Source organism: Cervus elaphus, chromosome 14 (genome assembly GCF_910594005.1).
Source record: "Cervus elaphus chromosome 14, mCerEla1.1, whole genome shotgun sequence".
NCBI lineage: Eukaryota > Metazoa > Chordata > Mammalia > Artiodactyla > Cervidae > Cervus > Cervus elaphus.
The window spans coordinates 38568742-38594812 of NC_057828.1; the positions used below are offsets into that span (position 1 = coordinate 38568742).

At 37.5% G+C, this 26071-nt stretch overlaps 2 protein-coding genes across 2 annotated transcripts in view; one reads left to right on the plus strand and one right to left on the minus strand.

Moving 5' to 3' along the window:
• The first annotated feature begins 89 nt into the window (after nucleotides 1–89).
• Nucleotides 90–24214, plus strand: BLZF1 (basic leucine zipper nuclear factor 1). The gene is made up of 7 exons (XM_043923749.1): nucleotides 90–435; nucleotides 1286–1362; nucleotides 11900–12339; nucleotides 14057–14256; nucleotides 16831–16959; nucleotides 18680–18899; nucleotides 22869–24214. Exons 2-7 carry the CDS (start codon nucleotides 1332–1334, stop codon nucleotides 23052–23054), a joined length of 1206 nt encoding a protein of 401 aa, XP_043779684.1. The 5' UTR covers nucleotides 90–435; nucleotides 1286–1331; the 3' UTR covers nucleotides 23055–24214.
• CCDC181 (coiled-coil domain containing 181) overlaps nucleotides 14186–26071 on the minus strand; it is a 38232-nt gene continuing 26346 nt past the window's right edge. Inside the window, exon 7 of the mRNA XM_043923746.1 lies at nucleotides 14186–14308. The gene's annotated coding sequence lies outside the window, so the exon portion shown is untranslated. The remainder of the gene's footprint in view (nucleotides 14309–26071) is intronic.

Below are 26071 nucleotides of genomic sequence, written 5' to 3' on the forward strand. Positions count from 1 at the left end.
GACAGTACTGCCCCTTCACTCCGTCGCCTAGGGTGACGGAACACTGCCTACCTCTTTCCCCGATCGTCACTTCCGTTTGGTTGATAGGTGACCGGAAGTTGGAGCTACTACGTGGCTAAGGTCCAAATAATCTACATTTTTTAATAGGAGTTTATCCAGTTTCCACTTACTGAAGTCTTACACCAGATGTTTTATGTTGCTTAAGTTTAAATGCATCGCAGAGTGAGTTGACATTTTTCTTTTGGAAAATTTTCCGGAAACGAAACCCTGAGTAATCGGAAGTGATTATTTGTGAACCAGAAGATTGATGTCACCAAGGCCTGGGCGGATCGGCTTCAGAATGCTAGAGGAGTGCCTGACGTTAAACCAGTGAGATCTGGACGAAGATTCTGTAAAGTGAGGCCCGCTGCAATAGGAAGAGTAAGAATCTGAGAGGTAAGTCCCAGAACGGACCTGTGTAACTAAGAGGGAATTTTGGAAAGGGACGGCGGTACGAGTTGAAGTTTTGGTGTTGAGCCGCTTTGGATTTAGGGAAAGGTTGCCAGTTGTTCCGGAAAGGCTTGTACTGCCTTTAAGGCCATCCATACATTTCTGAAAGCATATACTATGCCATTTTAATTTTATTACCAAGAAGTGCAAATTAAGTTATGAATTTTTTTTTTTTTTTGTCGCTTGTCAGACATCTGAAGAGAAGCTCCTCTATGATGTATTTAATGAACAGTGGGTGGTGGTGGTGGTGTTAGAAGCTCTAACAACTAACACTAACACTAAGCTCTAACACTAAGTTGTTAGTCGTGTCCAACTCTTTGCGATCCTATGGACTATAGCCCGCAGGCTCTTCTGTCCATGGAATTCTCCAGGCAAGAATACTGCCATTCCCTTCTCCAGGATTTAGTGAACAAAATAGTGTCAGTGATGTCTCGTGAGGACTTAATTAGTTTAACTGCTTTTAATTTCCTGATGTCCATCAGGGATACAAAAGCCCCTTATTAACTACAGTACTATTTCTGAGCTAAATTTAAGGACACACATCTGATAATTTAGAGTCTACTGGTGGTAATTTAGAGTATACAGTGAAATTTGAAAGTAAGCTACCCCTAATTTTTTTAAGATATTTGGTAGCCATAACTATATTACCTTGTGAAAAGGGGCTTTAAGGGGCACTTCCAAATGCAAGTTTACTAAATTCAGAAGCAAGTAGAATATCATAATATTAAAATTACAGGGACTTGGTGAATATATTTATATGATACTGTTTTAATTCTTTCATTTTATACATTTTTAGGTTTTTCAGTAGAAGTCTTGGGGTACATTTTCATTGGTGAAAAACAATGACTACTCTTGAAAGCTTAGAAACCAAAGGTAAGTATTCTTCTTTTTGTGATAATTGTTTTTAAAACATGAAATTTATGATGATAAGATGAAGGAATGTTTGAGCCAGGGAACCAAACCCCAAAGAGCCCTTGGGAATCATCTGTGCTTCATTATCTCTTCATGTTTGTTTTTTAATACAGTGTTTACACTTCAGCACTTCAGATATATGTCTGAATATTAACATTGTTTGGTAATATTTACTAGATGGCTACTGGTGTTAAACAGTAGTGAGAGCAAATTTTTACAGCTATGTTCTCTGTCCACTAGAAGATCAAGATTTAAGTAAATAAGAGCATGCCTTTTTAAAGATTTAGGTAGATAGACACACAACTGGGAGATATAGAATACCTTTTTCTTACTGCATTGGTTAGGGCTACTGAAAGAAAGTATCACAAACTGGTGACTTAAACCACAGAAATTCATTGTCTCACAATTTTGGAGTCTAGTAGTCCAAGATCCGGGCTTCCCTGGTAGCTCAGCTGGTAAAGAATCTCCTGCAATGCAGGAGACCCCGGTTTGATTCCTGGGTTGGGAAGATCCCCTGGAGAAGGGATAGGCTACATGCTTCCCTGGTGGCTCAGACGGTGAAGAATCTGCCCACAATGCAGGAGACCTGGGTTCAATCCCTAGGTTGAGATGATCCCCTGAAGGAGGGCATGGCAACCCACTCCAGTATTCTTGCCTGGAGAATCCCCATGGACAGAGGAGCCTGGTGGGCTACAGTCCATGGGGTTGCAAAGAGTCAGACACGACTGAGTGACTAAGCACAGCACAGCACAGTCCAAGATCATGGGCTTCTCTGGTGGCTCAGTGGTAGAGAATCTGCCTGCCAGTGCAGGAGACTCAGGTTTGATCCCTGGGTTGAGAAGATTTCCCTGAAGTGGGAAAAGGCAACTCACACATATTCTTTCCTGGAGAATCCCCTGGACAGAGGAGCCTGACAGGCTACAATCTGTGGGGTCACCAAAGAGTTGGACATGATTTAGTGACTAAGCATCAACAACAAAGTCCAAGATGAGTGTGTTGGCAGAGCCATGCTACCTCTGCAGGCAGTAGAGAAGGATCTGTTCCAGGCCTCTCTCCTAGTTTCTGGTGGCTTGCTGGGAATTTCGTGTAGTTCGTTTCTTATAGACACAGCACCATGATCTCTACATTTTTGTTCAGTGGCCTTTTCCCTGTGTGTGTGTGTCTCTGTGTCCAAATTTATCCTTTTTTATAAGCACATCAGTCATATTGGATTAGAAATGCACACTACTCCAATATGATCTCATCTTAACTAACTACATCTGCAAAGACTCTGTTTCCAAATAAGGTCACATTCTGAGGTATGGACAACATTATGAATATTTGGGGTGGGACACAATTCAACTCAGAATACTTGCTAACTACAATAGTTAACTTATTAGTCCTGCTTTGCTTGTCCTTTGTAGAGCATTTCATGCTATTACTCATTCCCACTGTTTGAAATTCTTTCTATGATTTCCATGAGTTCATCTTATTTTCTGTCTACTCTGTGGCCCTTCACTGCCCAACGCAGTAGCAACATGTGACTATTTGAGTTTAAATTAATATTTTCTTAAAAATTAAAAAATTTTTAGGTTTTCGGATTTTTTTTCAGGTTTTCAGTCACATTGGCCACATTTAAGTGCTCAATGGTCACGGTGACTGGTGGCTATTGTATTAGAAAGTGCAGATATAGAACATTTTCATCACTGTAGGAAGTCTTGTTGGACATCACTGCTCTAGCTATAGTTTTTTGTTTTGTTTTGTTTTTTGGCTGTGTTGGGTCTTCGTTGCTTTGCATCAGCTTTCTCTAGTTGGAGCAAGCAGGGGCTACTCTTTGTTGCAGTGCAGGGGCTTCTCATTACTGTGGCTTCTCTTGTTGTAGAGCATAGGTTCCAGGCACGCAGGCCTCAGGAGTTGTGGTGCTCAGGCTCACTAGTTGCCACCTGTGGGTTCTAGGGCATGCCGGCTCCAGAGCACAGGCTCAGTAGCCATGATGCACAGGCTTAGTTGCTCTGGGATGTGTGGAATCTTCCCAGACCAGGGATCCAACCCGTGTTCCCTGCTTTGACAGGCAGATTCTTAGCACTGTGCCACCTGGTGTGGCCTATAGTTTCTTTTTAATCCTCCTCTTCTTTTAGTTTATCTTTTAAATATTAATGTTTCTGGGCCCTCTTTCTCTTCTACTTTCATTACTTTAATACTTATGACTTCCAAATCTATCTATAGCTTAGATCTCTTCTCTTGTGATTCAGACCCTTACAGTCTACTGTCTACTATCTTCACTTAGACATAGATAAGTCTTAGCATGTCCCAAAGTGAGCACCTCTTGTTTCAGGTTATTCTTGGGTGGAGTGAGTTATGGAGAAACTCTTTTCTTTTTTTTGGGAGGGGGGGAGGGCGGGGCAGGGTGGAGTGAGATGAGAAACTATTCTTTGGAAGTCAGTTTTGCAGCAAGCAGATCTCCAACAGCAAACTTGTTAAAGGGGCTTTAAATGTGCTTAGGAAGTGAAGATCATGCTAATAAATATTTAATTGAATCAATTCAGCTATGTGCAACAGCATTTCAGAGTCACTAGAGGCTTTTTATAGTATCAGAGTAAACAAATTAGAAACTGAAATGAAAGTAATAAGCTGGCGATTAATGGGAAAAAGAGCAATTAAATCGTAACTAATATGAAAGCAGTTAACGTGATTCTTGGCAAAAAGAAAAGTTACATACAACATTATCATTAGTAATTAAAAGTCATTGCAAGGCCTCTGTGAAATTAAAATTATTATTTGTTGTTACTTGTTTGTAATGAAGGTTAGAGTTATAAAGCACTTTCACATACATTGTTTCAGTTGATCTTAATTTTACAGTGAAGTAGATAATTCAGCTATTAGTCCTAATCCTATGTAATATCATGATGACTGTTAGTGAAGAAGAGTTACTTGTATCACGTGGCCTGAGAAAGGGTGAACTTACTTATCATGGTTAACGTTTGTTGGTTGCTTGCGTTTCCTGTAACTGCCTCAGAAGAGGAGCAGGATTGGCTTAAGGAGACAGAACTTCCTCTCAGCGGACATTTGAGCAGTAGCCATCTTGAGAGGGATGTGTCCTTGCTGCTAGGGCTGTTATTGAAAGAGAAACATGCAGTAAATAGGAACAGCTAGAAAATTAGAATTCGAATTCAAAACTTTTTCAGAGAGCAAAGTTGAAATTGAAAGTAAAGGGATTAAAGTCAGACAGTTTAGTCTGACCTTCAAATAGGAAGGTCTGAGATGTTCAGATACTTTTAATTCCATAAGTAGTCTAACTTTTAAGTCTAGGTCTGTAGAATAATAATTATTAGGTGAAAAAGGACTTCATGGGTAGATAAATTTGGGAAATGCTGGATTAGAGGAGAAATTATACTATAGGACCCCTCAGAGCCTTTAATATACTAATGTACATTGTGCAACTCCAAAGAGATATAGTATGCAGCACTGCCCACACTTATTTGACCAGGAAACTCTTTATTTGTGGGGCCTGTGACAAAAGGAATGGTTGGATTCCATGTCAGTACGTGTGGGCCTAACTCTTAAATTCACTGCCTATAGTATATTTTTCTAATTAAATGGTAACCAAACTTTATTAGGTGATATTGGTGACATTTAAAAGAATATTAATTTAAAATCACCAAGTGATGATCCCTAATAACTGTTTTATAGCTGAACTGTGTATGATCTGAAAAGTTTGTCAGATTATAAATGAGTAATTACTGATTTTGTGTAGTGGGAAAAAACTCAGCAATTTTTAAATAATTATTGGATGTTGAAATGAAATCTTCTAGGTGATGTGTTAATGTTAACATTGATGAACTTCAAAACACGTATTCACCTTTTCTGCACCAAATACCTTTAAGGTAAGCTGACGATACAAACATTAGAAGGCAGTCCCTTCCCTAAGGATCTCTCAGCAATTTCATCTATGGGAGAAAAATACTCTTGTGTTTGCATTATTCTGAAAGCACTGTAGGATATAGGGGTTGTGGGGGCCTGGGTGGGGGGGTGGGGGCGTGTGCAAGTTAAATGGTTTGCCCAAGGTCATATAATAAGTGGCAGTAGAGACTTAAGTTTTGACTCAGAGTCCAGTGTTCTTTCCCCTATAACGATCCGGCTGACTTTGAGTATCTGTCTTCAAAGATTTACAATTTTATGAAAAAAGGAGAAATGTCTTTTTAATAACAAACTATAAAGTGATGTTCTTTTGTTGCTGAAAACTTGGCCTCTGTTCACTGGTGCCGAATAGAAATGTGAAGACAGAGCTTTGGAGGAGGAGCAAAGAGTAGCTTTGTTATTGGGTTGGCCAAGAGGTTCATTTGGGTTTTCCCATAAGATGTTACAGAACCCAAGGGGCCTTTTGGGCAACCCAGTACTTTGCCAGGCAAAGGGGGCCACAGCAGGCTAACGCTGTCTAGACTGTCCCTTTCCTGAAGGATGGCAAGGGGTCTTACAGTTTCAGAGTGGAAAATAGGGCTGTAGATAAGGATCAGGGCTGATGTCCTCTTACATTCTTCTTTCCTCCTGGAGACATTAATTAAGATCATTAGGGCTGGCGTCAGGTGGTTCTAGAACTGATTCTGATGGTCCTCAAGGTTATCGTTGTATGACCTCCTTTCTGGAATGAAGAATGCTCACAAAGGACAGGAGCATTTTCTTGACATCAGATGCTTTCTAGACATCATGTGCTTAGTACAACTTTAGTGAGAGGGCAATCATTCTCAGGGTGCAATTAGGCAAGAAAGAGAGAGAGAACAAAACATCTGTAGGAGACAGGTTGAATGGACAGAAAGAATAAAGACTATAACATAATAATGTGGGTGTCTCAACTAGTTTCTGCTACAGCAAATTTGCCTCAGTATTTTAGAGCAAGTGTTGGCAAATTAGGGCTCTTAGGCCTTCTGAGAATATTTGCAATCAGTTTGATAATAGGGAACACTAACTTTGAATCCCACTTAAGCCAACTGTTATCCCAAATAAAAGGGCTTCCCAGATGCCTGCCAGTGCAGGAGATGCCAGAGCTGAGGGTTCGATCCCTAGGTCGGGGAGATGCCCTGGAGTAGGGCATGGCACATTCCAGTATTCTTGCCTGGAAAATACCATGGGCAGAGGAACCTGATGGCTACAGTCCATGGGGCTGCGAAGAGTTGGACATGACTGAGCATGCTTGCAAACACACATCCCAAATAAAAAGAACTGTTCTTTTCATTATTAGATCTATATTACAAAAAAAAAAAACCCACTTTTATTGTTATTATAATTTGAACTTCATCGTTAAAATTTTGTTTTTTCTCTTCATATATAAATGCCTATATAATATCCTTAATTTTGCCTCATGGTCCACAAACCCTAAAATATTTATTATCTGGCCCTCTATGGAAAAAATTTGCCAACCCCTACTGTAGAATATTTGTTCTTTTCCTGCATGTTACCAATGTGGGAGAAAGGCAGAAAGAATGAGCTGTAAACCTTAGATATGTTTTCATTCTTTGATAAGTGATCACAAGTAGAAATTAATATTGATGAATAATTGAAGGATTGTTTTGTTGGTTCCCTTCAAAGAATGGAAAGGGGTTGATATTTTACTCAAACATTGCTCATATTACAGAGCTTGTACAGAAGGTCATTGTCCGGCCACCAGACCAAAGGTAATTGCTCTTGAATATGCCCCGGGTTGGGCCTAGTGCATATGTAATAAAGACTTCTATGTGTGTCACAGAAAAACAGAACTATGAAAGTAAGTTACCAGGTGAGAAAACATAAAGCCTTGGCTCCCAACCCGTCTCCTTGCCTGTGCACATTAGCTGGAAGTATAGATGTTACAAAGAGGGAGCGGCCAGGTGATACACAGTACAGCTTTGGTTCCCGCAAATGCTTGAGTAAGTAGAACAGTTTCAACAAAGTTAAGTGTAAACTGAGTTTGAACAAAGGTGATTAATTTCTTGACTGGAGTTTTATAACAGATTTTGTTTGAAAAGAGATTTCTATTAAGTACCCATTAATGTTTCTTTGCCTTTTAAATTTAGTATTAACCATTTTATGGTTTGTTCTTGAATCTTCAGTACCTAAAATTCCAACTCAACAATGTTATGACTTACTTAAAAATCATATTTAATTTTATTTCTTCAGGTTCAGTGGGCCTGAATGGTATAGCTCTAGTGTGTCTTTTTGTGGTCTTTTAAATTATTAATCTGTAGTTAATTTGTGGTTCTACGTTACTTCTTAAATGCCGGAATGTCTGAGTGGCAAGATTAAATTTGCATTAGGTACACTTAGACAAACTTAAAACCAGATTTTGAGAGCATGGGAATAGACCTTTATTTTTAAAAAAGTTCATTTTTGGGAATTGTCCTCCATGCTAATGTGGATGAATTAACTACAAAACCCTTTCGCTTTCTGAAGTATTCCTTTTTTCATCTTTTTGAAAGTAGAATCAGTCCTAAAGTCCAAGTGTCTTAGTTAACACTTAATACAGAAATGACAAATACTTTATTCTACTATAAAATATTTTATTAAATAGAACACCTTAATTATAGCTCAGATGTCATTCTACCTCTTGTCTAATGAACATAACTTGGGATTCCCTGTCCATTACTACATACTTACAAAAAACTCTACAAAAATCTGTTAAATGAAAAAATAGTTCTGGAGTATGGTGATATAACTTTGTAGTACTTTAGCGTAAGAGAATAAAAAGCAGAATTATGTTTTATCATATTAATTAGCTTTCTCTCCCCTTAATGATAAACTCTGAAGTTTATCATTATCACCACTATTACATGTGCTCATCCTTTTCCCCTTGTTACCATGCATTAATTGTTCCTCAGATAGTCTTAGGTATAAGGCATTTTACCAAGAATACAACGGTAAACACAAGGCACATAGTCCCGACCCTCATGGAACTTACATCCCAGTGGAAGGCACAAACAGTGTATTTCTAATTACACTGAACAAAGCGTCAGTTAACCGTTTTGATAAATGGTAAAAAGAAAGGCATGGTCTTTGCTGTAGAAGCATATAATCTTGGAAGACTAGAGAAAGGCTTCCCTTCAGAAAGTTTGAACTGAGATTTGAAAGGTCAGTAGGGAGGAGGAAGTTAGGAAGAATATTCCAATAAGAAATGTTTGCAGAGGAAGAGGAAGGTGTCTGCTCCTATTGAGACACTAAAAGAAAACAAATAAGGCTGGAACTTAGGATCTGAGGGAGTGAACAGCATAAAGTTGAGACCCAGGAGATGTGCCAGGGGACTAGATCACCGAGGGCCAGGTAGGCCATGGTGAGGATCTTGGTTTTTATTATGAGAGTGATGGGAAATCATTCAAGGGTCCAATGCAGATAAGATCTGCAGTTTTTTTTTAAGCTTGCTATAACTGTTATATAAATTCTGTGGGCTTTTGCAACCTAATAGGGCTGTTAAGAGAGGCAACAAGTTTAGGCTGATAAGGTGCAATAGTTTTGGTTTGTGGGAAGACCCAAAAATCTGCCTGCAATGCAGGATACCCAGGTTCAATCCCTGGGTCCGGAAGATCCTCTGGAGAAGGGAATGGCTACTCACTCCAGTATTCTTGCCTTGAGAATTTCATGGACAGAGGAGCCTAGTGAGGTACAGTCCATGGGATCACAGAGTTGGACATGACCAAGGGACTAATACACTTTCCCAGACCAATTAACATCTTAGCTCTGAATTCATATTTGGACTGAAATCCTAGTTTGACACTGATGATTTAGACAAGCTATTTAACCTTTCGTTGGTTCTGTTTCTGTCTGCAAAATGGGTACTGTTGTGCTAAGTCATGAGACTTGTAAAACCAAAATGATACTGATGCATCTGAAGGACTTAGTAGAACTGAGTTCTTGGCACATAGTAAAGTGAATAAAAGCTAATTGTCATTACCATTCCTAGGTTTTGGCCTCCATTTTCTAAAATGTATTCTGGACTTGTAAAATGGCAAGGAATCTCACTTGTTGCTCACAGGAATGTTAGTGAATTTACTAATTCAGGAATTCCATGTCAGTTAGGTGTCATTCCAGCCATCTCTTCGAGGCTTCCAACATTTCCTATCCTCACAGATCCTCAATTCTTTCTAAGCTCTAAACCACTTATTTTCTTGAATCAATTAGTGAAATTAGCCCTTTCTTAGAGAAAGGTGACTCTGTGAAACTTCTTACACTGCTTAATTTTAGATAAAGTAAAACAGAAAAGAAACAAACTATTTGTTCTTTGACTGGAGCAATGGTAGTATAGTAATGAGCATAGCTGCCTTCCAAAGGTTATCTGAACTAAGGATGACTAGTCAGGTTTTGGAGAAGGACATGGCAACCCACTCCAGTACTCCTGCCTGGGAAATCCCATGGACAGAGGGGCCGGTAGGCTACAGTGCATGGGGTCACAAAGAGTTGGACATGACTGAGCGACTTCACTTTCACTTTTCACTTTCATGCATTGGAGAGGAAATGGCAACCCACTCCAGTGTTCTTGCCTGGAGAATCCCAGGGACGGGGAGCCTGGTGGGCTGCCGTCTTTGGGGTCACACAGAGTCGGACACGACTGAAGCAACTTAGCAGCAGCAGCAGCAGTCAGGTTTGACTTATATGCGGGGAGATAATTTATTTCAATTGAGCAAATTAGTAGACATGTACATGATTGTATTAAGTGTTTCAGAGGAAGGGGGATGGGAGCTATCATTTATCTGCATTTACTTCTGTGCAAGACATTTCTACACTTGAAGGGGCAGTGTGTACAGTAGTCAAGGCCCTAATTTTTGGGACCAGGCTACCTATAATTAAATTCTGCATTGTCTACTTGGAAAAGACCCTGATGCTGGGAAGGACTGAAGGCAAAAGGAGAAGAGGGCAGCAGAGGATGAGATGGTTGGATAGCATCACTGACTGAATGGACATGAGTTTGAGCAAACTCCAGGAGACAGTGAAGGACAGGGAAGCCTGGCATGCTGCAGTCCATGGGGTCACAAAGAATCAGACATGACTGAGCGACTGAATAACAATGACAACAATATCCTCTACTTACTAGCTGGGTGGTGTGACTGTGGGCAAGTTCCTGGACCTCTTTGTGCCTCATTTTCTTCATCTGTAAAGGAGAGCTAATTACACCTACCTCAAAGGGAGATTTTAAGAATAAATTACTTAATGCAAAGTATTTAGAATAGTGTTTGGCATGTGCTAAGTCTTTATAAATGTTGGTTATTTGTTACTTACCATTCTTTCGTTGAAGACACAGGTAACCATAGATGTATTGTTAAATCTATTTCATGGAGGCTAAAACTGAAGCTCAGATAATTTGCAGGGTTTTGTACAGGATCATACAGGAAGCAGTGGTGGAAATGGGACTAAGAACCAGCTCTGGCGAATCCCAGAGTCCATGGCATTTCTATAATGTCCTGCTCCTTCCATTTGTTTAGGGCCTGGTGCCTGGCCACAGAGTGTTTATCAGATTTATTGGGAAAGTGAGATTTAGCATATAATAAAACCCATAAATGATAGTTATGGATCATGATTAAGATTCACACTGAGTGTTGAGATAGTAAGTAGCGTAGGCATTCAGAGTGTAGGCTAAAAGTTGGGAAACGTTAATGCAGAGTAGAGTTTAAGCTGGCTTCTTAAAGGGATAAGTTAGAATCAGAGTAAGTGGTGGAAGAAGCCATCTAAAAGAATAAATAGCAGAAACAGACGCCTGATTAGAGGCCTATGAGAGTAGTCCAGGTGGATAGTTTGTGAAGCATTCTTTGCTAAGAGTTCACAAACAGGTGAGTCTGTTCTGAGATAAACACTTTCAAATAGGTATATACATAGCCTACATTTATTTTTATATTTAACTAAGATTATTGAGTGTCCACAGTGTGCCAGACATTTGATCTTACTACAGTCTTTCTTACCACAACCTTGTAGCATATTTATTACATATTTGTTACTGTCTCCACTTTTCAGATTAGGAACTTGAGATTCATAGAGAGTTACATTATTTACCTAGGATTATACTAGGAAGTGGGCTTTCCCAGTGGCTCAGCAGTAAAGAATCTGCCTGCGATGCAGGAGACACAGGAAACATGGGTTCGATCCCTGGGTCAGGAAGATCCCCTGGAGGAGGGCATGGCAGCCCACTCCAGTATTCTTGCCTGGAGAATCCCATGGACAGAGGAGTGTGGCGGGCTATAGTCCACAGGGTCGCAAAGAGTTGGACACGACTGAATCGACAGCACAGCACAGCATACTAGGAAGTAGAAGTGGGAACCAAATACCTTGATTCCAAATCTCTTGCAGTTCCTACCAAGAGAGAAACCATTTACTTAAGGAAGGTTTGAACCTATGAGACTTCGTTCATTCTTTGTTGACACAGGATTGTTTTGAAATTTAATTTTTATTCTAAAGTTTTTCTTTTTTTTTTCAATGCCAGGAATTCTGAATGTAGGGTAAAGTATATCTTGGCATTTTCCTGGCATTTCTTTACAGCAAATAGCTTGTTTTGTTTTCCATCCTACAGTCATCCTTACTCCATCCCCAATCCGAGGAGCGGGAGATGGAATGGAAACTGAGGAGCCACCTAAATCTATTGAAGTTACTCCTGGAATCCAACCTATAACACATCACAGCCTTCAGAGTCCACGAAAGAAAGCAGTCCCATCAGAGAGCCCAGGAGTTCTTCAGCTAGGGAAGATTCTGACTGAAAAAGCCGTGGAAGTCGAAGCTGTAAGAATATTAGTTCCCAAAGCTGCTATAACCCATAATATCCCCTACAAAAATGCAAAGGTTAAGTCTCTGGGACAGCACAAAGGAGAACTCCTTGGCCAGCCAGAGGGAGTCATAGAACCCAGAAAAGAACTGTCCGAGGTAAAGAATACATTGGAAAAGCTCAAGAACTCTGAAAGGAGGTTGCTACAGGACAAAGAAGGCCTTTCAAACCAGCTCAGAGTACAGTCAGAGGTAAGAACAGCCTTAATAGCTTTAATGACAATGGCTCTTAACACCTGGGCCTTCGAAGCCTGCATGTTAGAATGCACATACACAATGTTATAAATAGAGAATAAAATATATTTCTCTTAGAATGTCATTCATTATAACTTGACATTACTCCAAAAAGCTTCCTCTTAAATTTCTCATTCTCTTAGTGCCTCTACTAGAATTAGTTTATGTTGGGAACTTATATTCTAAACATGGTTGAAGATGACCTATAAGGTACTTTGGACAATGTGAGGTAGTTTGGACGTTGTACAAGACCACCTATAAGTTATTAAGGAGGTTACAGCTAAGAACTCACAGGCCAGAGATTAACCAAATTGACTAGATAGTAATCCTTGCTTTAAGAATCCATAAATTCCAAGTATTTTTTCTATGTATAGATGATAATTAGAATAAAGAAGATTGTGGAATAAGTATTGGTATCTTCATTGTAAATTGGAAATTACCTATATTGCTTGATTTACTTTCTTTAAACTTTTGTTGTTCAGTCACTAAGCTATGTCCAACTCTTTGCAACCCCATGAACTGCAACACGCCAGGCTTCCCTGTCCTTCACTGTCTCCCGGAGTTTACTCAAACTCATGTCCATTGAGTCGGTGATGCCATCCAACCATCTCTTCCTCTGTCACCCCCTTCTCCTCCTGCCCTCAATCTTTCCCAACATCAGGGTGTTTTCCAATGAGTTGACTCTTCACATCAGGTGACTAACAGAGAAACAAAGTGAGGAGTGGTAAGGCAATATTTGCTAAAATGTAAAGTTTAAAGGCTATTAAAAAAAAGTTCATAGTCTTTAATCTTTACATCTTAGTAAATATTGCCTTACCACTGCCCACTTTGTTAGATTATACATCTTTCTACTAGATGTTAGTCTTTATAAGTGACACCATGGTTACTGATTCTTATCCAAATATTGTTTCTAATGTATTTAATAATATATTTTAAATAACTAATTTGAAATTATAAAACTAGTACATATTTATTTGTAAACATCTTGGAAAATACAGAAAAAACAATGAAAATAGTATCACCTATAAATACCATCCAGCTATAAATGCATAATTATACATATTGAGTTCATTTTTGCCTTGTAATTTACTTTTTTTAGTTAATATTTTCCCATGTCTCAAGATAATATTTTTCCATGTCTATTAAAATATCATTATTAATAGCAACAGTGTTTTTCAGTGACTATACCATATACCAGTACCTTTTATTGGACATTTGTTTTAATTTTGTTTCATTTTTTATAACAATGTGAAGAACATGATTATAGACATCTTGAATTGCTTTCTTTGCTTAAATTCTTAAAAATCCTATGGCACAAAGAAACCAATTTTTAAATGTTGAAAAAGATTTATAGAACACTGTCATACTTTTTAGCAAAATTTATTGGTTCAGTTTTTAATTTTTTGCCTTTAAATGTTGACAAGAGACAGTTTGTAATTTTTATGATAATGATTTGTACTCTTAAGAGGCTCAATAACCACATGGACTATAGACTAATAGAGATATACACATCGTATGTATATATTATGAAACTTAACTTTTTGATATCACTTTTTGATATGTACTTGTAGTAATGGAGGCCCAAATTACATGAAGCAGTTTCTCTTCTGTTCATTTTGCTACATTGAACTCACTGGTATTACTTTGAGCTTGTATTGGTCATGATTTCTTCCAGGTCAATCGTGAGTTAAAAAAGCTGCTGGTGGCTTCTGTTGGGGATGACCTTCAGTATCACTTTGAACGTGTAGCCCGTGAGAAAAATCAGCTTATTTTAGAAAATGAAGCCCTGGGTCGAAATATCGCTCAGCTTTCCGAACAGTTAGAACGGATGTCGATACAATGTGATGTGTGGCGAAGTAAATTCCTCGCAAGCAGGTATTTTCTATTTTATTTCCTAGTTTTTGCTCTGCCAGATTTGTTGACCCTCCTAATGCAAAAAGAAAAAAATGGATTGTAGTGTGAAAATTTCTGACTGAGATTGTCAGATTACCTCATACATTATTTAAGAGGTAGACTCTCCCTTCTCCGGATGGGTCATACAATAAATAGTAATTCATTTCCTACTTTTTGCTCTGTCAGATTTGTTGACACTTCTAATGCAAAAAAAAAAAAAAAAAACCTGGATTGTAGTGTGAAAATTTCTGACTGAGATTGTCAAATTAACTCATACATGATTTAAGAGATGGACTCGCTCTCCTCTGGATGTAATCTGCCTAAATGGAAAAGTGCTAGCATAAAGCTACTCCCTCATTCCAGAATTCTGAGTTACTCTTCTGTAGTGGAAATCACTCTGACTACAATGTTTAAGATCAAAACAAAACTAAACTCAGACAGCTAATAAATATTTAAATTTTTAAAAGAAGATTTTTCCCCACGTCCTCTCTAAAAACTCACATTATCATTGCCACTCCATAATGTCTTATTTTGTCTCTCAGACTCTGTTCTCATTGCTCATTTAACTACATCATTATAGAGCTTCCCAACCTTTTCTCTCCATGCACAAATAGAAAGCGATAATAATCTGCATGGTGTACTGGACGAGGCTACCTCTCCAGTAGAGGTGAGAACCTCAGGCCCATGAACACACTGGTAGTTGGGAAGGTCTCTTATATGTTACGATTTTCTATTCATCCCCTCCTTCCGACTTTGAGTTACTGGAGAACAGAATCTGGGTGTTATCCGTCTGGTGTATTTTCAGCATTTAGCTCAGTGCTTCACATATGTTTAATAACATTGATTAATAACATCATCTGGAGGTTTCTCACAAATACCAAAGGTTTCCAGGCTGTACCTTAAGAACCACTGATTGTAATGAATATATTTTTAGAAAATTATTTCTTCATGTCTTAATATCAGTGATACTTTCTAATAATTGATTACTCTGTTAAAATCCTTAATTTGTTTTCTAATTGTACTAATAAAGGATGTATTTGGAGAAATGAATTTACTGTTTATTGGCTTAGAATGAATAAGTTAATTTTTACTGAACAGCTTAAGAAGTAAATCATGCATTTTACAGATTACTACAATATGTAACTTATTAAACATTCTGATCAATGTTAATAGTAATACTTTGGGGGCAATAATAGTGAAACCAAACTTTATTGATATTTTAGTTGATTTAATCTTTTAATGTCAGAACTGTTTTCATTTTAAGGAATTCAGTGGTTACTGTGGTCTGAGACTTTAATTTTAGGTGTAAGATTTTTCAACTGAATAAAAATACTTTAAAATTTCGCTTCAATTCTATCACTGGAGAATTGTTAAATACATTTTGCTACATCCAATCAGAAAACATGAAGCTTTTTTTTTTTTTTAAACAAAAAAGGGAATGAAATGGCTCTGTGTATGCTAATATGAAAAAAATCATCAAGGTAAATTATTAGGTGAAAAAGTGAACTACAGAGAAGTTTGTATTAAATAATTCCTTTTTGTAAATAAAATTAATATATTTATTTTTATACATACTTTTATGCTTATGTATGTATAAGTTATTTTTTTCTAGAAAAATGTATTGGTTACTTTATTGATTACTGATTATAAGAGGAGGGGCCAGGCTGCTGGACAAGAAGACTTCGTTTTCCTTTTATACAAACCTCTCTATATTTAATGTTTTTCTAATGGCAAAAAGGTGATGAGTGGTAGAAAAATAACTTTTGTTTTTCTCTAAAATTTTCTCTATTTGAAAACAATGACAGGGAGGCCTGGCATGCTGTGGTTCATGGGGTCGCAAGGAGTCGGACACAACTGAGTGACTGAACTGAACTGAACTGAATGTTATTTTTCTTCTAAAACTTGATTAATCTAGAGTGAGACTGAAGTACATTCCAAAGTCACTATACAGGAAAGTTAAAACACTGTTTTCTTTGTCATTTTGTAAACAGATATTTTAATTGAGTCCCTTTAATGAGGTCTAAGCTCATAAACATTTTAAATGTTATGAACTGTCGTGTTGGAGAAGACTCTTGAGAGTCTCTTGGGCTGCAAGGAGATCCAACCAGTCCATCCTAAAGGAGATCAGTCCTAGGTGTTCATTGGAAGGACTGATGCTGAAGCTGAAACTCTAATACTTTGACCATCTTATGCGAAGAGCTGACTCATTGGAAAAGACCCTGATGCTGGGAAAGATTGAGGGCAGGAGGAGAAGGGGACAACAGAGGATGAGATGGTTGAATAGCATCACCGACTCAATGGACATGGGTTTGGGTGAACTCCAGGAGTTGGTGATGGACAGGGAGGCCTGGCATGCTGCCGTTCATGGGGTCACAGAGTCGAACACAACTGAGTGACTAAACTGACTGAACTGAAGTGAAGGTTTAAAAACTGAGAAGTAATTTGACAGTGTTAAATCTTTTTTCTAAGTTTTTAAAAATGACAGTGACAGAGGTAGGTATATTAACTTTTTAACACTGCCTGAGAATCTATATGTAAGATTTTGATCTTTTCCAGGGTTATGGCAGATGAGTTAACCAACTCCAGAGCAGTTCTGCAGCGTCAGAACCGTGATGCACAGAGCGCTATACAAGATCTCCTGAGTGAACGGGAACAGTTTCGTCAGGAAATGATTGCTACGCAGAAGTATGGCACTTGTTTACATTCTGAGCCCTTCTACTTTCTCCTGCAATTTTTGTTATTGTTATAGTTCTTTCATATTTCTACATTTATTAACTCACTGAGCATATACTTTGAGTAGCATTTTAAAATAGCAGCCCAGGGAAAGGAGGAAGAATGAAAAAAACAGAAGACATGTTCTTATATTCTTAGTGGGGGAGAGATTAGTTATATCTATAATGGAAAAAATTTTTGCATTTAAAAGTAGTTTTTGGTTACAGTTTTAGCAGTTTTGTATAGATTTTGGTAGAAGCCAAAAAGTGTACTGGTGTTTACTTTGGAGGGAGATCTTTTTGAGAACTGTTCTACAGTATGAGAGCTTACTTTCATGTCCATATGCACCAGGACTGTCAAAATTGAAAGTCTTCCTTAAAAAAACTTTATACTTTTATATAATTGATTTCTTACAAATTAAATAAGTAAAAGTCAAGAGAAAATTATAGGGGACATTAGAAGAATGAAAACACAAATATATCAAAATATCAGATTTTGTGGGAGGCAACTAAAGCAGTGTTTAGAGGGAATTAATAAAGCTATAGCTTTAAATGCTTATTGTAGAAAAGGAAAGAAAGGGCTCATCAATAAACTAAGCTTCCTTTTTAAGAAATACAAAGAGTAAATTAAGCAGAAGGAAAGAAAAGATGAGAGCAGAAATAAATGAAATAGAAAACCAAACACTGGTTCTTTGAAAGGATAAATTTACAAAACCTCCAGGCAGTATAATCAGGGGAAAAAAAATAAAGATGCACAGCATAAGAAGGAAAGGGGTACACTACAGAGTCTGTAGTCATAAGATAATAGGGGATGTTATGAACAACTCTTTTCCAATCAGTTCAACAGCTTACATAGACAATCTACTTAAAAGACAGACTAAGAGAACACTCAAGAACAGATAACCTGAATAGCCCTGACCTATTAAAGCAATTTACTTTGTAGTTAAAAATCTTCTAATAAAGGAAATTCCAGTCCTACATGGATCAACTGGTAAATACTAACAAACATCTAAGGAAGAAATAAAACCAAATTTATACAAAGTTTACTAGAAAATAAAAGAACAGTTCTACCTTATTTTATGAGGCCAACATCATCTTGATACCAAAACTATACAGAGGCATTACAAGAAAACTGCAGGCCAATATCTATCTATAATGAATATAGATGCAAAAATCCTTAATAGAATTTTAGTGATTCAAATCCAACAATATATAAAAAGCTCTATACATCATGGCCATGGAGGTTTTACCCCAAGAATTATAGGTTGGTTTATCATTTAAAAATCAACCAATGAAATACCAAAAAATTATTTTATAAATATATATATATATATATGCACACACATAACACACATATATATATATATACACACACACATATGCATACACACATATATATACACACATACCATATAAGCATCTCAATAAATGCACAAATTAAATAAGTAGTTCTATAATACTACCTGAGTATATTATATTTTACCTGTACTAAAATAAGAGAACCAAAAAGGTACTGTTTGTTGATTTCCAGATAACCGTAAAATCAGTTTAAGTGCTTTCTGTAATCTGACTTATTTTACCAGACTTCCTGGTTTATTGAAAGAAAGTATATGATTTCAGAAACATGTTTCTCAGCATTCTTGATGTTTATATTTTACCCTCTTACTAATGTTCAGTGCTGTGTGTTGCTGCAGGTTGCTGGAGGAGCTCTTGGTCTCTCTGCAGTGGGGAAGGGAGCAAACTTACTACCCTAGCGGGCAACCTCACAGCACAGCAGAACTAGCATTAACAAATCACAAGTTGGCAAAAGCAGTAAATTCTCATCTTCTGGGAAATGTTGGCACAAATGGTCAAAAAAAGGTTCCATCAACAGTTGAATTCTGCAGTACTCCAGCAGAAAAAATGGCTGAAACGGTAAAATATTTCTCTTTCGTGATCTGTAAAACCTCTAAGACTGTCCTCTTACATGTTATAAGGAAAAGTGCTTGGCACTGGGAGTTAGGAAATATGGAATCAAACTTGATTCTCATGCTAATGAGCTAGTGACCTTGGAGAAAATTATTTCATCCTCTGAGCTTAATTTTCTCAAACTCTATTACTATACTTTTGAGGAGAAAAAAGTGTAATTGTTTTTAAAGATGGCCATTCCTGTCTTAGTTCAGCTGCTTGCCCTATTGGTTTCTATACAACTCGTACCTCAGATTCAGTAGATGACGTTGGTTCCTCATTCACAGAAGAAAAAGAGGGTAGAGGCAGAAAACTCCCTCCAGGTCCCAGCTTGGTATCTCGAAGCCTAGCTTATGTGGCCTCCATCCTTACATATATTTCTGTTACTGGAAAAGGTGTCTCTTTGCCTCTCCAAAGCATAGCATATTCCCCCAGGCTTATCCCACCTCCCACTAACAGGTACTTCTGTTGACTCTTTCCTTTTGGTTTAAGAACATGTCCAAGTGTCTTCCATCTAAAAAGAAGACTCTTCCCTCTATCTTAAGTTCTCTACATATGGTCTTATCACCTTCCCTTCACAACCAAGAATCTGGAACAAGCAGTTCATATTTATTTCTACTTACATACTTCCCTTCCTCAACTCCTGCCATTGCTTTTCTCGGTAGACTTCCAGCTCCACTGTCCTCAAAAAGGACTCTCATAAAGGCCATGAATATTTAAGTACTTTGTCACATTTTATTTCAACTCCCTCAGTTTCTGAAGCTGTCATACTCTCCCAACTCTTTGCTACTGCTGTGACTGTTCGTTCTCAGTATTTGGTGGGGGGAGGGGAATCCTCTTCCTGTGCCCACTCTTGAGCCTTTACTCACGTAGCTAACTTCCTGTATCATCTCGGGACTATCATTAGCTAATCCCCATAGCTTTATGCTTGTGACTTCTTCAGCTGAGACTTTTTTTTCTAGAATAAGACACATACCCAGCTGGACATCTCCATCAGCTCGTCCCATAGACAGCTAAAAATAGAACAACCTCTTGCTTTTGTATTTGTATTCCCATTCTAGAGGGGAAAAAAAAGTAAAAGAAAAATACCTGTTTCTTCTCCTGTATTTCCTAGCTTAGCGAACTGTACCCATTACATTGGATGTTTTGAAGATTCTATAAAATAATACATATAAAGCCTGTAGCCATTTCCCATATAGGTACAGTAATTTCTCAATAAATAGTGGCTCTCATTTTTATTATTATATCCTTCATCCCCTAAACCTGTTGCTTTTATGAGTCCTGTCAGTTTCTTCTAATTTGTTGCCTCTCCCAAGTTTAGACACCTGATTGCCAGGCTAGACTGTAGCATAGTCTCCTAACCAGTATCCCTCCCTTGCTTTTTTACTTACCTCCAGGCCATCCTCTGCTGCCAGAGTGTTATTTCAAAAACGTCAATCCCATCATCTTGGTACTCGTGTTCAGAGGACTCCCAATCTCCCTCATTACTCAATCTGCATTATTTCATATTGTATAGAAGGCCTTTCATCAATCATTATTCTAGCTCCCCTTCCCTTGGTTCATTTCCCAGGTGTGCCCACCCCCTGCACTTCACATCCCAGCTGTGTTAACCACTTTCATTCCACAGACGGGCCACTGTATCTCATGCCTCTGTACATACTTTCCCTCTGCCTAGATGGCCTCCCAACAATCTCTCTTCTTGCCCAACCACTGCACTGCTTTTAAGAATCAGCCTTCCCTGATTCCTTCAGGCAAACCTAGATTTTCCTTCCTCTAGGCTTCCATTTCATCTTGTACATAAATTTAGTATAGCTCTTTATCATGTTACATTGCAGTTTGAGTGTCTGCCTCCCAAACTGTAAGCTCTTTAAAGATAGGCATTGTGTTTCCTCAAGTCTGGCATAATCCTTTATACATAGTAGGTGTTCAGCTATTTACTGAATGAATTAGTCCCTGAAACTGAACATTATCCAAAATTGTTTCTCCTTTTCTATTCTTTTTTGGCGGGGGGTTGGGGGGTGTGGAGGGGGGTTGGATTGTGTTCCTTCCCACTCCGTTGCTGCCAGTAGCGTCTGGTATAATTAACTGCTTCTGATATTTTGAAACACTCTCTTCCCATGGCTGATGTAACCTTACACCCTCTGGACTTTTCTCTTTTCTCTGACCATTCTGTTTCACCATACAATGATGGGTAGCCTCAGGGCTTGGTCTTGGTTTACATCCACTCCTTCCAGTCCTTCATCCACCACATTGTCTCAGGGAACAAAACTGACAGTCCTCCTTCCTCAATGTCTCTTAGACCCTTCAGCCACATTGCTTCAAGATCAACCTTTCTTAGCTGAATTATTGCATTAAACTCCCTTTCTCTCTTATTCCCATTGTCTGCTTTGGTTCCCACCCCTTCTCTCATCCACCAGCTTTGTACAGAGTGATATCTCTGAAAGGCACCCAGCTTAAAATCTTTATCACTTTCAGGCTAAAATTTGGAAACCTTTTATTCTCTTGGTATCTCAGTCTCCTTTAATGTATTCATTTGGCATTTTGTTTCTCTCTAAAGACACATAAGGTACTTACAAATATAGAGAATAGGGGTACCTTTCTTATTTCCCCTTCTCAGTTTATAAGCAGCTTTAAGATAAGCCCTTTATCTCTGTCCTTTAGCATCTAACCAAGCTCCATAAAAACAGAAGAATATCAAAAACTAAATTGAAGAAGCAATAATCCTGTAGAAAAACAGAGGTATGGAAATGGAATGGTAGTTCTTAAATGATGCCAGGACATTTTTTAATTAGCTGTGGCTCCTTGGGTACATTGGTAACTTAGAAGGAAAAAATCCTATTGGACAATATGAGAGCTAGGGAAACAGACATCTTGAGCCATTTCTGAAAGCTGTTTTGAATAAGTCTTACCTAGAAGAGAAAGCTCCTTTCCTCACTGCTTTTCCCAGTTCCTTTCTAATTCCGCAGCCAGTCTCCTTTGCACAGTAACTCATACTCATCATATCATGATGGTTGTCATTGTTTAGTTGCTAAGTTATGTTCAACTCTTTTGCGACCCTGTGGACTGTAGCTCCCAAGGCTCCTCTGTCCATGAGATTTCCCAGGCAAGAATACTGGAGTTGGTTGCCATTTCCTTCTTTAGGGGATCTTCCTGACCCAGGGATTAAACCCACATCTCCTGCATTATAGGCAGATTCTTTACTGCTAGGCCACCAGGGAAGCCCCATGATGATGGTTAGGAGAATATGAAAATGAGAAACAGGAGCTATGAGCCAGCCATGTTATCTTTGCCCTTAACCAGAGAATTTTTTCAAACCAAGATTTCCTCCAGTTGTGGGTCTCAGAAAATGAAATGGAATAGAAAATTCAGAGCAGGAGAATTGAGAGTGTATGATGTTCATGAATCCAAGAAACAAAAACATGATTGTTAGCATAAAATATTGCATGTAAATTAGAAAAAAAAGAAATGAAAAGCCATTGATTTGACAAATAAATGATCAAAAACTTTGAAATACATTTCAATGGAAGAATAAAGGTAGAATTCCAGTTTCAAAACAGTTCAATGAAGGCCTGAAGGAGAAAGGTAATAAGTATATTTTGATTAAGGATAAAGATGGGTATCACTTATGGTAAAACTGATATAACTGTATCAATTTATTTTCTTCTATGTTTTCATATATTTTCATCAATATGCATGAGAGCATTTCTTTATTTTTAAAAATTGGTAACCTAGGTAATATAACAACTAGACGTCATTGTTAAATTTAGAGCTTTTGAGAAAAAGCATAAGTTCTTGAGTCAAATTCATCATTCAGATCTTACTTTTTATGGTAGTTACATATTAATGAAATAGAACGTATGAGTAGTTACATATTAGTAAGCCAAGGACTTTTGTAGTCACTGCTGTGTATGTGACATTACCTTTTATTTTCCTTAGGTTCTACGCATTTTGGATCCAGTTACATGTACAGAAAGCTCACCTGATAATCCATTTTCTGAGTCTTCACCAGCCACCTTACTTGCTACAAAGAAAAATATTGGACGATTTCATCCCTATACAAGATATGAAAATATAACTTTCAATTGCTGCAATCACTGCCAGGGAGAACTTATTGCGCTTTAACAATCAATATGGTGGAGGCACACTACAGGCACTTGCTTTTTACCCAAGAGTCATTATTATTTGGGAGCTGGGGGTCTTTGGATGCTAGAAGTATTATCACTTTCTATTTAAATAATATATATCCCCAAAGATGTTTCATGTACTGGACTCCAGATTACCCTTTAATAAATACCTCAGGGTAAAGAAAAAAAATGAAACTGTGTAGATATATATAAGTAGACAATACTTTCCAGGCATGTTAGGATGGTTTTCCTAAAGGACTAGATTCTATACCTTTCTTTCAGGCCCTAATTTATTATTTATCTTGCTATATATTTTACATAAGATTGGCAGACTATAGCCTTGGGTCATATGCAGCCATACCCATTCATTTACTGTTGTCTGTGGTTCTGCTACAGCAACAGAATTGAGTAGATAGAACAGGGTTTATATAATTAGCAAAACCTAAAATATTTATTATCTGACTCTTTAGAGAAAAAGTTTTCTGACCCTCACTCTAACACAAAAGTAGCTGCAAGGGTTGGGGAGGGAATGGGATAGGAGTCCTTTCTCTTTTTGGTGATTTTGGAGAAGAGTACAAAAGAGTCTTACAGAAATAACATAGGTGGAGGAACTATTTTAAAAATAAATGCTAAATGTTAAAAAAAAAATTTAAATATTTTACAGCCACATTAACAAATGCTTGAGCAAAATCGTTGTTCTTATTTTGGTTTTATGCAGGGGATTCTGTATTTTAAATGGATTTAACTGATCTACAGAAGAAACTTAACTATTGAGCTCAGTTTGGCAATTGCAGCACAATAGGAATATCCAATTTGATACTTATGAAATATGGCAGAGAAAGTAAGATCTTTGGAGAACATCACTCAAGCTCAAAAATGCAATTCATCAATTGATTTTTATTATGTAACGTGTTATTATTTATTTATGATGGGCCATCATAAAACACCTTTTTAGAGGCCTATAAAAATGTCCACAAAAATGTTTATAACAAATTACCCTAATTGGTTTCTTTACCTATCAGTCAAGAAATCCTCAAAAGACAAATCTGATCAAGTAACAATATATTTTAATGTCAACTTAATGATTTTTTTTTTTTGGTCTGATTCATCTGAGTTGTAGTTTCAAGTGGGTGGCAATAAATTTCTTTACCTGCTTTAGTTTAAATATTGACTTTTTTCCCCTCCAGAATGATGTGCTTCAATTCAAGTCTTCATCTAGCTTATACTATTTACAACTTATTCTTCAGTCTTTCTTTTAAGTTTACAGAGCATAAAACTTAGACAAAAACATAGAGGAAAAGCTTCATGACAGTGGATTTGGCAATGATTTCTTGGCTATGACACCAGAAGTACAGGCAACAAAAGAAAAAAACGGATGAATTAAACCTCATCAAAATCAAAAACTTTCTGCATAGCAAAAGAAACACTCAACAAAATGAAAAGGGATCCTGCAAAATGAAGGAAAATATTCACAAGTCATGTATTAAGGGTCTACTGATGAGACTAAATGAAGGGCTGCAAATCAACAACCGAAAAAAACAAATCCAGTTTAAAAAAAATGGGCAAAGTAATAGACATTTCTCCAAAAGAGATATACAAATGGCCAATAAGCACATCAAAAGATGCTCAGCATCACTAATTATTAAGTAAATTCAAACTGCTATCACTTCACAACGGAATGGCTACTACCAATAAAGCAAAATAACAAGTGTTGGCAAAGATATGGAGAAACTGGAACCCTTGTGCATTGCTGGTGGGTATGCATACAACTGCCGTATGATCCAGCAATTCCACCTCGAGGTAGATACCCAGAAGAATTGAAAGCAGGGACTCAAAAGGATATTTGTATATCAATGTTCATAGCAGCATTATTCACAATAGCCAACAAATAGAAACACGTGTCCTTTGATGGATGAATACATAAACAAAATGTGGTATATCCATGCAATGGAATATTATTCAGCTTAGAAGGAGTAAATTCTGATGCTACAGCATAGATGAACCTTTAAAACTCCATATTGAGATCCAACACAGAAGGACAAATAATGTATGATTCTACTTACATGAGGTACCTGAAATGATTAATAGAAATAGCAAGTAGAATAGTGGTTACCTAGGGTTAAGGGAAAGCAGAATGGAGAGCTGTTGTTTGTCAGGTACAGAGTTTCAGTTTGGGAGGATGAAAAATGGAGAACACAAAGGGGTAATGGTTGAACAACATATGAATGTACTTAATGACACTGAATTATACATTTTTAAAAATGGTCAAATGATAAATCTTAGGTTATATATATTTTACCACAATAAAAAAAAAAAAATTCTATACATATACTCTTGTAACCACAAACGAGTGGCACACTATGCAACTATTGGTTAATAAGTGTCAGTAATAATAACAATAGCTCGATAACAAGTTACTCGAGCTAAACAAAGAAAAAAAAACAGACTTCATATTAACAACCTAAATACTATGCCTTAAGGAACTAGAAAAAGAAAAGCCAAGAACCCAGAGCTAGCACAAGGAAAACAGTGAAATTAGAGTGGAGAGAAAATAGAGAATGGAAATCAAAAGGTGGTTCTGTGAAAAGATCCACAAAATTGGCAAACCTATAACCAGATTGACAAAAAAAAAGTTGCAAATACCTAAACTCAAATGAGTGAGGGGACATTGACAATCTCATTTAGATAAAGGAATAATTATATACCAACAAATAACCTGGATGAAACAGACAAATTCCTAGAAACACAATTTACCAAAACTGACTCAAGGAGAAATGGAAAATATGAAAAGGCTTAATGTATGAGTGTGCTTAGTTGCTCAGTTGTATCCAACTCTTTGGGACAATATGGACCGTAGCCTGCCAGGTTCCTCAGTCCATGGGAATTCTGTAAGCAAGAAAACGAGTGGGTTGCCATGTCCTCCTCCAGGGGATCTTCCCAACCCAGGCATTGAACCCAGGTCTTTTGCATTACAGGTGGATTCTTTACCATCTGAGTCACCAGGAGAAAGGCTTA